Genomic DNA, 14,426 nt, shown 5'->3' on the forward strand with positions numbered 1-14,426 from the left:
AAAAGAAAATCCTGGAGATGTGGATTTAGGAAGAGGATACTTACCAGACCTCTGGAGCTTGCTCCTCAGCTCTACTTGAGGCTACATTAGCTGCTACTAGCATAACACACCCAAGTCTCTGACCCAATAATCAAGGAAGAAGAATAAGTGGAATAAAAAAAATTAAAAAAAAGACAATATCTCTGGTTCTTTTACATCAACTTTGACTTTTTTTTCTGTCCACCATGAGTCTAACAATTTTATAGAAGTGCAGCGCTAAATCTGTGAAATATTTTTTACGGTGAAGTGTGTTTGCTGAGACTAAGAAAACTCTATAGAATTAGTATTAAATTAAGTACAAGTAAAGACAGGAGTGGGGACCTGGATCTGCTAATAAATTCATGGATATGTGGTCAACATAAGTGGTGATTTTAGACCCTTTTTAGGGGGGCTCAAGCCAGGGCAAACAATTACAGGTTCAAAGAAACATGCTTAATATTCTGTGTCGCCATCGCCAATGCTATGCACCTGTAACCCAGTCAAGGAAAGTTTTATTTTTTTATTTATTTATTGTTTACACCTCATTATCAATTGATTCTGGGACTTTCGTAGTTTTTTGTTGTTGTTCAATTTCATTCATTTTTTAAAGATATTTTTTGGGGGCATTTTAGCCTATAATAGACAGGACAGCTGTAGACAGGAAAGGGGGGAGAGAGAGGGGGAAGACATGCAGCAAATGGCCGCAGGTCGGACTCGAACTCTGCATATGGTGCTCTCTCTACCAGGTGAGCTACCCAGGCACCCATATGTTCAATATTTTGCATTTATCATCCGTTATAATAATAAATACATATATTCATTGTTATCCAGTGAAATTAGGGGGGAATCACCCCTGGTCAACATGGTTTATCTTTGAATTTGACTCGAAATTTTGAAACTGAAATGGAGCTTGATCAAATTTGAGAGATGAGAAGGAATACAATTCTATTAGTAGGTAATGATATTGCATTCAACAGTCTATAAAAGATAAAACTCCTGCATCAAAACGTATGCATGAATATCAGTGGTGGAATGTAACTGTACTTAAGTACATTTTTCACGTATCTGTAGCCTACTTTACTTTTAAGTAGAATCAATAGTTCATACTTTTGACTTTTACTTCGTTAAATTGTGCAGCAATTATCTATACTTTCTACTCCACTACATTTCTAAATGTTCCGTTACATTTTCTCATCAGTTCCCCCCGCCAAAGTGTTTTCCTGACCGTCACACGTTTGCAGTCCGCAGGGAAGCCTTCAGCAGCGGATCCTGCACCGCCACGCAAAGACCCGCCCTTCAATAGCATTTATTGGCCAGGCGCTTACCGCTCCGGTACTACCGCTGCTCCCGATACTCTGCTCGGTCATCTGTGAAGCATCCGTTCACATAGGGTTAATATACAACCCGTGTATTTATCTTAAAAACACTCCCGGTCCTCCTCAGCTGTGAAGCCACGTACTTGTTGTCCAAGCCTGTGTGTTCTCGCTAGATAAACGTGTGCAGCAGTCACTGTCCCGTGGTAAATAATGCAAAGTCACCACCATCACCATGAAAGATAACCAGAATTGTAAAGTCAGAATGTAAACTGGGCCACAGATGGTAAGCACAATTACATTAACCTAAAACTAACTTAATTTCTTTTTATTTTAATTATTAGAATATAGACATTAAAATAATAAATCGTTATGCAAGTACTTTTACTTTTAATACTTAAAGTACATTTAAAATGAGGTACTTTCTACTTTTACTTAAGTAAGGTTGTCATTGTGGTACTTCTACTTTTACTAATATGTCTCTAGTTATTTGTACTTTTACTTAAGTACTGAGATTCAGTACTTCCCCCACCACTGAGTATTAAAAAAATTAGCAACTAAGGGCCCCCGGAGTGCACAGATCTCCGCCAAGGCCAAATGCCCAATCTTGCATTAACAAAAGTGGAAGATAGTTTGTATATTGGGATCTGCTCCAAAATGTTGCTGCTCCCTTAGCCCATGCTACACCCCTCCACCAAGTTCATTACCTCCTTGGCTCAGTCAATACAAAGCAGTATCAAAAGCCAAAGCTACCAATTCTGAATGATGTTTTGCATGTATCATCTTATTCTGCAAAACTATAGTGACTACAGTCAGTCACTACTCCCAGGGTCCTTTACTTCTACCTGTGCTCTGAAAAACGGTGTGTAATTCAGACCCTTGGGTTATCAGTGACTGTAATGCACGAGGGGATATAATCTTTTGGAAAGCTGCTTAATCAGTAACACTGCCACCAGTCCGAATCCAGGACATGAATCCTATCAACTCAAGCCCTACTTTGATGAGATGTTGGAAAGAGCTCATCTGAACGTAAACACAGGTGACGTGGGATGTCCCATATTAGTACCACAACAATGCAGCTGTGATAGAAATGCACCAATGGCATTTTTCTTGGCAGATTCCAAATTCTTAAGTCTGACCTGCCGATTCCAATTTTCTTTTTTTGTAAGAACTATAATTGACAGCATACAGACTTTTTTGTGTATACTTACAAACGTCATGTGTATGTTCATAAAAAAACCTGATAAAATATTTTGTAAATTTTGTTCAAAACTGCACTAGGTTACAGGACCTTCTCTCACTCAAACAAATCTTAAAAAAAAAAAAAAAAGGGCTCGATTTTAGTGGACAGAGCCTTTTTGTAAAAATAAAACCCAACCAGGGCTCCAGACTAACTTTTTTATTTAGGTGCACCAGCACAAAATGTAGGCGCACCTAAATTTTTCCTTGCGGTCGCTGTTAACGCTGAATGGCGATACACGATATATAGCTCTGTATTTGTTTTACAAAGTGGGCTAAATGTTTAGTTTTAAGTCAAAGCCACTTTTCACAAGCTTTTTTATTAAAACAGATTGTGATTAAAATAAAATGCAGACAGGGTTTCCTTTACCAGTTTGAAAATATACAGCTGAAACACACTGAAAGTTATCTGAAAGAAATAGCCTAGGATATATTAAAAAAAATTATATATCTCTGAAAAAAGCTCCTTCACTTTTTTTCAACAGACTGATTAAAAGAGAAAGATGATAGCTCCGTTGGTATATATAGAGTTTCGACTGCGACCCTTCAGCTTTCCTATCAAAAAAAAAAAAAACACAGACAGAAAGACATAGGGAGACAGAGGAAGAGAGGGAGAGTGCGATGGACTGAAGCGTATGCTACACAGAGTGACATATCGCACTTAATCTAACATCTTTTACTTTTCCACAAAAAAACAAAAACAACGGTTTGCAGGAATTAAAGCAACAACAACAACAAAAAAAAATCTGACTAAACAAAACCTTTCAGGCTAAGGAATATTCCCCATCTATAAGTTGTATTTGCAAAACAAGTACAGAAGAGGGCTCCACATACTGTATAAGGGTGTCCTGTTGTTTTTTTACTGCGGAGTTAAATTAATTTCAGTCTCTGAAATATAAACAATTATCATAAACACATAGAGTATGAATATACCTGTATATTGACTATATCATTGTATAGATATGAAAGGTGATAAAATGGCAAAAACAGTCACACCTACAAAGCACGGTAAACAAGACGGGCCGTGTTTCAGTATGGGTTGGGTCGATTGCAGACATCGCCACAGACTGATGCACTGAGGACAGTCAGCCCGTTGACAACCATCCCTCCCCGCAGAGAGAGAGGCCGCAAGCAGTTAGATGTGATGTGTGGCTGCTCTAACCTGTAAAATGGGCGCCAAAATGAAAACAAAAGATTCCGCAACACGCTGCTCAGGTAGGCGCAGTTAGACGGGCAAGAACGTGGTGGTGTTGACAGTAATACACAAAGAAAACCCTGAAAAATGAGGCTACCCTTACAGTATGTACGCAAGGAAAGGGATGTAGTGAAGAACTGGTTTCATTTTAAATGAAATTTATTAACATTTTAACATCTGCATAAAAAAGAAATACAAAGATGTATTTACAATGTATTCAATCACAACACACTTTCAATCCCACGACTTGTTTACATGCCAGTCACAATCATTGTCTCATATCCATAATCTGATTTACCATAACAAAAGCTAGCTATTATTAGACGATGTTGAGTCTTTCCATTAAGCTCCCCCTATATCAGTATGGAAAGCACAGATTAACCAGTCATTGTTTGGCTGGTAAAGATAGTGGGGCAAAGTCCTGATAAAAATGGTGATCAAGAGAATACCTTCTCCAAATGCAGAGGCCCTCCTATGATCAAACCTAAATGGTGAAAATGTTTGCTTCTAGAATAATCCAATACCATGACAAAAAGGACAGGTTGACTCAAAGGATTGGTATTGAGAGTCGGAGCTTATGTATGTGTGTGCTGGTAGGGTAGACTCAGCTCAGCTTGCCTCCTCTCATGTGTCCACTGTCACTCAGCCCATGCTCTATGAGTTTGATGTCTTCCAAGTCATCTTTGATGACGCTGATCAAATGACTTAAACCGTCCTGCTGCTGTTTCAAGTGCTGAAAGTGACAGATAAGAAAAAAAGTGTTTCAGTTAATGCCCAACATCATTAAAAATATTTTGTCACGGTGTAGAGGACTGTACATTTGGAGGTATGGAACTAGAAGTATAGGGCACAGATAAGATAAATTTCGGAAATGTGCCGACTCACTTGTTTGATTTCCCTGAGAAGGTCTGCATCAACACTGTAGCGTTCTTCTGATCTCACAGCTCCAAAGTGATTCTGCATGCGGATTTGGGACATTAATTCATTCAACCGACCCTGGAGAAAGAAAAAAAAAAAAAATGCAACACAAATACTGTAAAATATTCAGTTAAGACTTTGTCTCAACTACTGGTTTGATCTTTAAAGGCCCAAATTACAACTTGTGTTTATGCTTAATTGCGTTCTGATTGTATTTGAGAATAAAGGTAACCTGTACCTCCAGTAGCGGTATGGGGCCTATGAGTGGATCCCACGTGTTTATCTCATGGGTTATGCAATACACATTCCTGCCAATGGTGTCACATTATTTCACTGAGCTACAGGTGGCTGTAATGCGCCAAGATCCACCACTTGCTAGCAAACATGAATGTAAACAATGCAGGTTTCAAACTTTTGAGAAAAACAAACCATTCATTTTAGAGAGGAACAAAACATTCAGGGTACTCAGCACTCAGGGTACCTTTAACTTAATAAGGATTGCAATGTTACACCATAGGATTCAAAAGGAATACCACAGATACTGTAGGACAGTTTTTCATTTGTAGGACAGTTTATCTTATTAGTAAACTACCAACTGGTCTTTTTATTTAGGAAGTCCTTGTAATTAAAACCTATAAATATGGTAACATACAATTTCAAACATGCAGTGAACCCTAAACATTTTACCCTAATTTCAAGTCTAGTAAGCTTAGTGAATGAAGAAATAAGCTCTGTCAACATGTATTTCTAACTCCTACAGTTCAGACAGACTTACCTTGAACTGTGTGGGGGCATTGAGTTCAGACTGAATGGTGTCCAGCTGCACCCTGAGATGCTCCTCATCCACTTGGATAGCATAACCACTTTTCCTTTGAATTTCCTGTTTTATCAGCACCTGCAGGGAACATAGGAGTGTTAAACATGATAAGAAATACCGGAGTGGAAAACAAAGAAGGAGAAGGCATTCATTTAAACTCGATGAAATATGTAGATGGTATTAATCAACACAAAATCCCTGAACAAAGACAGGACAGTGAGGCAGCTACCTGCAGCACCCTGTGAGAGAGATCCATCAGCTTCCTCTTGTACTGGGCAATCTTGGCCACAGTGGTTGCCTGGTTCTTCTGCAGTTCACTGATATCACTGGAAATAATCTGCAAGTCCATATTTGTGTTTGTAAGTGAGTAAAAACAGTAGTAAGGACTATTGTTAACATGTTTAGCATTTCTCCGATGATTTCAAGTTGTATTTTTCAGACCTATCAAGCTGAAAACAATCCGTACCCAGTTGCCCTATCTTAGAAATATAATATGTTTCGGCGTTTCCTTTCTCAAAATGTTCCATATAGCATACATAGTAAAATAGATATTACATTTTCCTCTCTATGACCAAAGTTACCTTTTACCTTGTCCCTACTCCATTTCATTCCTTATTAAGACCCCCCTTTCCACTCTCTCTTATCCTTTAAAGTCTTCCTTTGTAATAGTAATTTCAGCTGTAAACAACCTGTTGCACTTTTCATTAACCTCTGTATACCTCTGTCCTGCATTCCAAAAAATTCCAACTTAGTCCATACATTATACCATATCCCATATTTCTTTATGCTTTCAAAAAGCTTTTTTTTTTTCTCCTTTGTTGTGCTGTTTGGTCCATTGCTTTCTTGGATCTACAGCCTCACCCCCTTTTTTAAAACTAAAACTTTACCCTGTGAAATGTCATTTCCTGCTGTTTATGCACTATTCCGTTATTTTTATTCGTATCTATCCTCCAGAAACTGTGATTGTAAGGAACTGTCAGCTCATTTGTCATATGTCCATTTTTATCACTGATTGTTTATCAATCAGTTTGTGTGCTATACTATGTATCCTATTCCACTCACGTGTGTATGGTTGTGGTAATTATTTTCAGTGTGGTATTTGTCACATCATCTCAATACATATTTGCTGTGTTGGTTAATAGCTGTGTAAAAAAAAAATAAAAATAATAAAAATAAGTGTAGTCCATTTTTCCTGTGTCCTTTACCTCTGTTTCTCTCCATGTTCTTTTCAGTGTCTTCTATTTTACTGTGTGCCTGCTGTCCTTATTAGTGTCTTCCTCTTCTGTCTGTGCTTCTTCCTCTCGTGTTCTCTCTGGTCTTTCTGCTTGTGTCTTTCCCACGCCTCATGTGTTTGTTTCTTTCTGGTCTCACGTCCTCTCATTTCCTCTTTTCTTTTTTTCACACTTACTTCCTCCTTGGTCACACTGGTGCCTCTGTACGGTCGTTCCTTTTCTTGTCCACCATTTTATATTATGCTCTCTACTCTCTGGACCCTGTCCCTGCTGCCTCCATAATTGTTCCTTCCTTCCCTTGTATCTGCCCTCCTCCTCCCTGCCTCTCTCTTTGCATCTCTCATATATTATCTTATATCTCTGTCTCTTGCTATATATATACACATGTAACCATATATATATATATACACACATATACACATTATATATATATATATATACACACATATACACATTATATATATATACACACACACACACATATATATATATATACACACATACACATACACACATATACACACACACACACACACATAACACATATACACACACACACACACACACACACACACACACACACACACACACACACACACACACACACACACACACACACACACACACACACACACACACACACACACACACACACCTCTCTAATTTATATTTTTTACCAAGTGGGCTAATTGTTCAGTTTTAAGTCAAAGCCACTTTTCACAAGCTCTTTTATTAAAACAGATGTGATTAAAATAAAATGCAAAGACAGGGTTTCCTTCCCAATTTGAAAACATACAGCTGCAACACATGTAAATTATCTGAAATAAATAGCCTGGGATATATTTAAAAAATATATATCGCTGAGAAAGCTCCTTCACTTGTTTTCAATAACAGACCCGGATAGCCCAGTAGCTCATATAGGGAGAGAGGGGGAGTACGATGGACTGAAGCGTATTCTACTCACAGAGTGACGGCTGACTCATTATGAATGGGTCCACATTTGCGCCCAAATTGGTCGCACTCTAGAGCCCTGGACTGAGTGGCGTAATAGTTGCGCGACACAACGAATCAATAATGAAATTCGTTGGCAACTTTTTTTTAATAATCAAATTTTATTGATTCGTTGTTGCAGCCCTAGTAGTGTGAAACCTCGTCTTGCAGCTCTCCCTTTTCTGCCACACGGCAATGTACGCACATACCAGCCAATAGGTACACTCCCTCTCTGAAATGACCTGTGACTGACCCCAGTCTCCCATCACGGGCTAGATTTACTAAAGCTTTAGAGAAGATGCCCAAGTCTTGTTTTCTCTCAGACCACTTGAATTATAATATGCTGAAAGATCATTATGGAAACTTTACCCGACACCACCAAAAAAACCTAACAATTATAAGGGTACTAGATCCAGTCTTAGTTCTGGTTGAGCCACCTTACAATCACTGGTTCAGTAAGTGGTGTTACCCAGTACGGTGAAATGGGGGGAAATCAAGATGCAGCGACTGGAGGATCTTCCAGTCTTTTTAACCGTTTTCCCCCCTCCCCAAATTATTCATATACCACCCTTTATGGGACGTTTTGAACACATGTATTTAACCAACTTACTTCTCTGGGTCAGGGTTGTCCACCTTGGCCTGCTCCCAAATGATAGGGTCCACTCCTATTAAAAAAAGAGACATAACCTCAGAAGTGAATCACATACCAAAAAGCTGTTGAATTCAGCGAGATGACAACACATACATGCATTTACCTGCAGGTGCATTTTGCAGCAGCTGTTTGAGCTGTGCTGGAGACAGCTCTGTGCGCGTGACAGACATGGCCACTCCAATCTGTGTGAGCTGGATCTTGATGTTGGCCTGCTCTAGATAACTGAAGAGTGTGGTGGCGGGGATCCGTTTGGAGGTGCCATTGGGAGAACGTTCCACCACGTAAATGATCACCTCTGTCCTGAGAGACAGAACACACACACAAGTAAGAACACAAATTTCTTTTTGAGGAAACCCTTTTGAAAGCAATTAGAAAACCATGTCTGTAGTAGTAGTACTACTTAATGACATATTATAGAAACGTACTGGTCATTGGGCAAGGCTTTGACGCAGTCTACATTGACAGTGAGTGTCTGGTTGCTTCCCAGGACCTTGTGGAGGCACTCCACCAGCTGCTGCTGCTGAGCTCGCACATCAGCTTCCTTTTTATTGAGAAGCAAGACCACGAAACCGTCCTCATCCTTACTCACTGGGACGCAGCTATACCCCACCGCCTAGGAAATACAAGACACAGAGGACTTCCATTTGATGAAATTCAAAGAAACCTAAAAACACTTTCAACCACTCTAATGAATGACTAGCTGTTACCTTGAACCTGCAGAATGGGTTCTCCTGGGTGAAGTCAACCGGTTGGTTGTTGTTGCTGTAGTAGCCCTTCCCAGTGCCCCAGTAAGCCTGCAATTGGTTCCATTTGGCTAAGATGGAGTCACGCTCATCTCCTAACAAGGTGGGAGCTGACAGAGCAGTGACCTGCTGGTAAAGCTGGCTGGGCTGAGCCTGTTGCTGGCCAAACAAGCTTCCTGGTAGTAGGAAGAAGGTAAAAGGACATCTTAGACTGTCTTATTCTTTACATTTTCTGAAATATCTATGTCTTTGATCATGGGGGAAACCTACTGATTAAATGATTAATGTTATTTTTGTCTTCCAACTTTTTACACTAATGGTTTCGTATTTCTGCTTTGGCTGCACACTGTTGGATTGACGATTATGTAAACCTGTAACGTTCTGCTTATTTACGCCCTCTACAGTGATAAGAGGTGTACAGCACAGTTGGTAGAGTTGTTGTAAAGGTTATGTGTGAAAAATAAAAAATTAATAAAAAAATAACAACTGCAAAAACTATCTAACAAGAATCTATGATACTGCTAGACTTGATTTTGAAATGAAAATAAAAAAAATGTGAATTGCAGTTCCCAGTACAGTGGCAAACTGCTACTAGCACTATCATCTAGGACAGGCTGAATAGCATTTCTCCAACCATGGTCAATGTGCTCATTTGTGCATTTTATGATGATCATCCAAAAAACAGATGGGCAAATTAGTCATTTACTTATTTAAAAACAAATTACAGATATGAGCTTTAATGTTCTCAATGACTGCCTTGTCTAGGGCATCATCTTCTAATTTTCACATGGAAACTGTTATTTGGAAATCCGGGGTCTCACCTGGCTGCTGCTGAGTTGGCTGGATATTAAAGCCTCCAAACCCACCCAGGCCAGTTGTTCCTAATCCAGTTCCAAATCCTGATGTCCCAGCAGTGGTCCCAGTGCCAAGCCCAGAGGAGAACCCAAAGCCTTTGTTCTGCGTGTTACCAAACAGGCTTCCTAAAACAGAAGAATGTGCCAATGTACCGTGAGAAAGAAAATCTACATTAATGCTTCTGATCTTTACAGAGGAATCACTGCATGAGTGACAATAAGGACTTATGCAGAGTGGAATGACAGATACCTTATGGCAGAGATTTGTTAGCTTTTCGATTTAAAACTAAGCGTGCAACAGTATGCAACAGCACAGCTTTAGGAGTAAGGTTTAGAAAATTAAAACCAAACAAACCACTTCTCACCCTGCATTTGGTCTCAAAATAGCACTTGCATTGGTTAGGCCGATTGGTTATACACTGGTTATTTTCATCCTAATTTAAGTACAGCTGATAAAACCCTTGATGATTTTTGCCTCAGTTGAGAAAATACATATTTTACATCCTGCACATAAATGGGAACAAAAAGAAGGGAACATTCATATTTCTTGTTAAGACTGAATGCAGTTACTCTACTGACCTGTGGTGTTAGAGGGAGTAGCAAAGCTAAAGGTGGACCCTGGTGCAGTGGCAGTTGTTGTATTTGTTCCAAATCCACCAAACGTGCCTGAGAAACAAAGAAAATCATGACAAATGGAATAAAGAAGGTGACACAAAGAGAGGTGAGAAACAGATAAATGGAGGAAAGAATAAAATCGCTATTTGACATATAGCAGAAGAGAAAAATCATGACTTAGCTTTCAAATTAATAAAAAGGAAAACTGAATTGTATTTCCATCTACCATTTTTGTTCTTCTGTATTACAGAAAGGATGAACATCTACTGTTTATCTACAGGAATCAAATGAGATGATTGCATAATTCAAAATGTTTCCTCATGCAAATGACAACAACAATGCATGACATTTTATGAGACAAAGCAAAATGTGAGACAAAAAAAAATAAATCACTGCACCACAGAGATGTGAAAATGGATGAAAATGTGTGTTTACAGACACTACTGATTAATCAATCAATCACAAAGGTCATCTACCTGTGCTAGCCAGGCTATTACCAAAATTGAAAACAGTGCCAGTGGTGGTTGCTGTACCAAAGCACCCCACATTAAAGCTGACTGCTGCTGGGTTGGCATTTAAACCAATCCCCCCAAAACTAAACCCACCAGCCGTGGTGTTTCCAGCTCCCAGCCCCCCAAATCCTGCAGCCAGCGGAGGCAGGCAGCGGAAAAAGAAAGAATGACATGGACGAGTTAAATGACAAAATGTCAGACCCCGTATCGGCTTATTCATTGTAAAAACAGTCTTCCGGTACCTTAAAAGAGACAGGACTAATAAACTTTGATTTGTACTTAACTTACCAGTGTTGGTGGAGCCAAAACTAAATCCTGTGGCTGGTGCAGCAGCAGTGGTGGTGGCTGCCCCAAAACCAGGGGCGGTAAGAGCTACAAAGAAAAAGCAGACACAAGATAGGGAGTCAGTTAAAAACCCTAGCGAATCTGACGGCCGGCCGGCTGGCCGACCCGACCAAATTGCACAAATATGGTATGACTGGAAAGCTGAGACTCTTGTGGATTCAATTCAGTCTTTCTGATTTACCGTAACTACCAAATGACGGCCAAGAATATATTTGAGTATCAGCCACGGACAACTCATCTTCACTTTGATTTCATTCACACCTTGTGGTGACCAGAGTCAACAGAATCTACTCTAGTATGTACAAATTATATACAAATGTCCCATTAAAAAAAACAAAAAAACACAAGGGACACACCACAGATCTGATTTTCACACTAATTGGCTTACATCAATATGCATTTAACTTAGTACAAAACAAAGGTGTAAGATTGGTTAAGCTTTGCAGCGATGCCCAATTGAGTGTAATTATCTAAGGTGATTAAACAGTCTATTGCTACTGCTACTCCACCGCCTTAACTTATTATAGACTAACATAATTATGCCAAACCCACACTAAATAACTGTGAAAAATTACTAGCCCTACATCAACACTGCTTTAAGTCCTGTATTAATATTGTATACCACTGTGTTGGTTCCCCCCCCGTTTATTTTTAACACGATCCCTGGCTTACTAAAACCTGGAGTTGGTGCCAGGGCGCTGCACTGCTATGTTTAGGATGTGTTAAATGTGAGAGGACAAATTTCCTTTGTATGCCAGTGCTGAGAAATGAAAATAAAGGATTATTATTGGGAACTCTTTATAACCATCACTGATAAATGGGAAATTGATAGTTAAACTTCAGTTAATAGTTATTTTACTGTTATCAACCAATGAACTGATGATTTATAATGTTTAGTAATTATTAGTAATGTCATCATTGATGTTGTTTTATCATTAGTTTATTGTAATATAAAATGATTAGTTTATACATTTAGAAAAGAAAAATACTTTGTCAATGGTTCATAATGTTTTATAAACATTGTTTGGGTGGCTACTATCAAGTTGCAACTAATGCTTATAATAATTAGTTCACAATTATTAAGTGGTTTATAGAGCAGCGAGTAACATTAGTTTGGCCCATTTTAAATATTTTTATCTTGAAGTATTGACTGTTTAAATAATGTTCATAGATGCTTTACATTACATTTATTACAATCAAGGTATTATAATCTTATAATCATCAATTACAACTTGATAATGGCCATCCAAATAATGTTTGATGGTTTAAAAATGATTTCTTAAAGGTTTACAAATCATTGGGTAATCATTACCAAATACTTTAACAATCATAAAATGTGTGATGTGTGCAACAATAACCTGTTAAAATAGCAAACTAAAGCATTAATAATTCATAAACATTGTTAATTATGCCATTGTTAACCGTTAAATAATTATAAACTTAACTTTAACTAACTTATATTAATTTACTATTTATTTGTGATGGTTATTATAAAGTGTTACCATCTTGTCTCTCAGTCATTATCGGAGTCGGGGACGGATATTTGCAAAAAACAACCAGTGAATCCTCGCCCTTGAAGCCTTTTCACATGAGAAAAGGCTTCAAGGGCGAGGATTCACTGGTTGATTCACTGGTATATATCTACATATATATATCTATATCCCACGCAGGTGGGACAGTTCCATTGTGGCATCTCTCCAACAAAAACACAGCCGAGCAGCTGTGTTTACTGCGGGTTACGGAGGTGCCCCCTTCAGCGGGAATCAGATCTCTGGACTTACTGCCGAATCCGGATGAGGCGGCGGTGGTGGTGGTGGCTGCTGGTCCAAAGCCAAATGCTGCTGTTGATGCTGCTGTGGTTTTGGCACCAAATGAACCGAATGAAAACCCGGACGTGCCTTCACATGAACATAGAGATTGCTATGAGTGTTGGGTGAGACGTTAACGTACAGCAGTGGATTCCACAAGCTCCAAGCTCATGTTTTTCAAGGAGCGTTATCTTAGCTACGCGGATAAACACTAGCTAACTTGTGAGGAGCATTCATTAGCTCAAACAGCTAACGTTAGCCAAGGGCTAGCTACACCATAACGGTACACATACAGTAATGAACGTTAACTAGCGAGCGCTGTTTCATTGAAGCCTAGTTTAACATTTAAACGAGTTAACCTATTATACAGTTGGCGAAACAGCTAGCTAGCTAACGTTAACTGAAAGTCTCAGACATGAAAGCATTTCGCGTTACGTTTATCGTTGGCCCGGTAACGTTAACGTAGCTAGATGGTCCCAGGAGGAGTGCGCGTGCCATATATGTATTAGTAACGTTAGTGTAGACACACCGACATAACGCTATTTTGACACTTTATGAGTGACGTATTTCCAGCCTAAAAAAATGCTCCCAAATTAAATTAAAATGTACTTACTTGCTGCTGGATTACTCGTGGCGCCGCCAAAACTGAACGCCATGTTGACTGTCTTCTTCTTCTTCTTTGGGTTTATACGGCAGCTTGCATCCTCAATGTTGCACTACTGCCATCTTCTGGAGTTAGTTAACTCCTACAGTGTCCAGTATGTCAGATTTCTTCTTATTCTTCTTGTTTCCGGCAGGCTAGACCATTGGGCTAGACGCATCTATGGCGTATTGCTGCCCTCCACTGGTCTCTACCATGGATGTATTAGGTCTCTACTCGCTATTCACAACTCAAGTAGAAATAATTGTTTGTCAGATTTCCCTCGTGAACCCTGTTTTCATTAGGAAGCTGACCAAGCATTTTTCTGTCTTGTCCACTTTCACCACACAGTATGTTCTTTACTCCTGCTTCTGTTAGCCCTAATCATTGAATATCTTCCAACATTTAATTTCTTTCTCTCTGATACATGTTTCCTGAGTAGGTCTACATGCGCCGCTTTAGTTTATGGTACCTCACAAAAAACAATGATCACGAAAACAGTTGGATACTTTCCTATAATGTGTGCTGTTTAGGT

General features: G+C 39.1%; 1 protein-coding gene across 1 annotated transcript; it reads right to left on the reverse strand.

Annotated features, from left to right (window-relative positions):
• Nucleotides 1–3,902: 3,902 nt before the first annotated feature.
• Nucleotides 3,903–13,994, reverse strand: nup54 (nucleoporin 54). The gene is made up of 14 exons (XM_039780497.1): nucleotides 13,865–13,994; nucleotides 13,225–13,341; nucleotides 11,387–11,470; nucleotides 11,192–11,227; nucleotides 10,551–10,637; nucleotides 9,939–10,097; nucleotides 9,082–9,293; nucleotides 8,800–8,987; nucleotides 8,478–8,674; nucleotides 8,333–8,387; nucleotides 5,730–5,919; nucleotides 5,459–5,578; nucleotides 4,651–4,761; nucleotides 3,903–4,498 (listed from the first exon to the last, which is right to left on the reverse strand). Exons 1-14 carry the CDS (start codon nucleotides 13,905–13,907, stop codon nucleotides 4,370–4,372), a joined length of 1,728 nt encoding a protein of 575 aa, XP_039636431.1. The 5' UTR covers nucleotides 13,908–13,994; the 3' UTR covers nucleotides 3,903–4,369.
• Between the last annotated feature and the right edge of the window lie 432 nt (nucleotides 13,995–14,426).

The sequence above is a fragment of the Perca fluviatilis genome, chromosome 17 (genome assembly GCF_010015445.1).
Source record: "Perca fluviatilis chromosome 17, GENO_Pfluv_1.0, whole genome shotgun sequence".
In the NCBI taxonomy this organism is placed as follows: Eukaryota; Metazoa; Chordata; class Actinopteri; order Perciformes; family Percidae; genus Perca; species Perca fluviatilis.

Excerpts from the sequence above, each read along its gene's own strand:
- nup54 (XM_039780497.1), bottom strand. The coding sequence starts at position 13,907 with ATGGCGTTCAGTTTTGGCGGCGCCACGAGTAATCCAGCAGCAA. Across the intron at positions 11,471-13,224 it reads CGCCTCATCCGGATTCGGCA|CTCTTACCGCCCCTGGTTTT; the intron begins GTAAGTCCAGAG and ends TTTTCTTTGTAG. Across the intron at positions 9,294-9,938 it reads GCCAACTCAGCAGCAGCCAG|GAAGCTTGTTTGGCCAGCAA; the intron begins GTGAGACCCCGG and ends TCCTACTACCAG.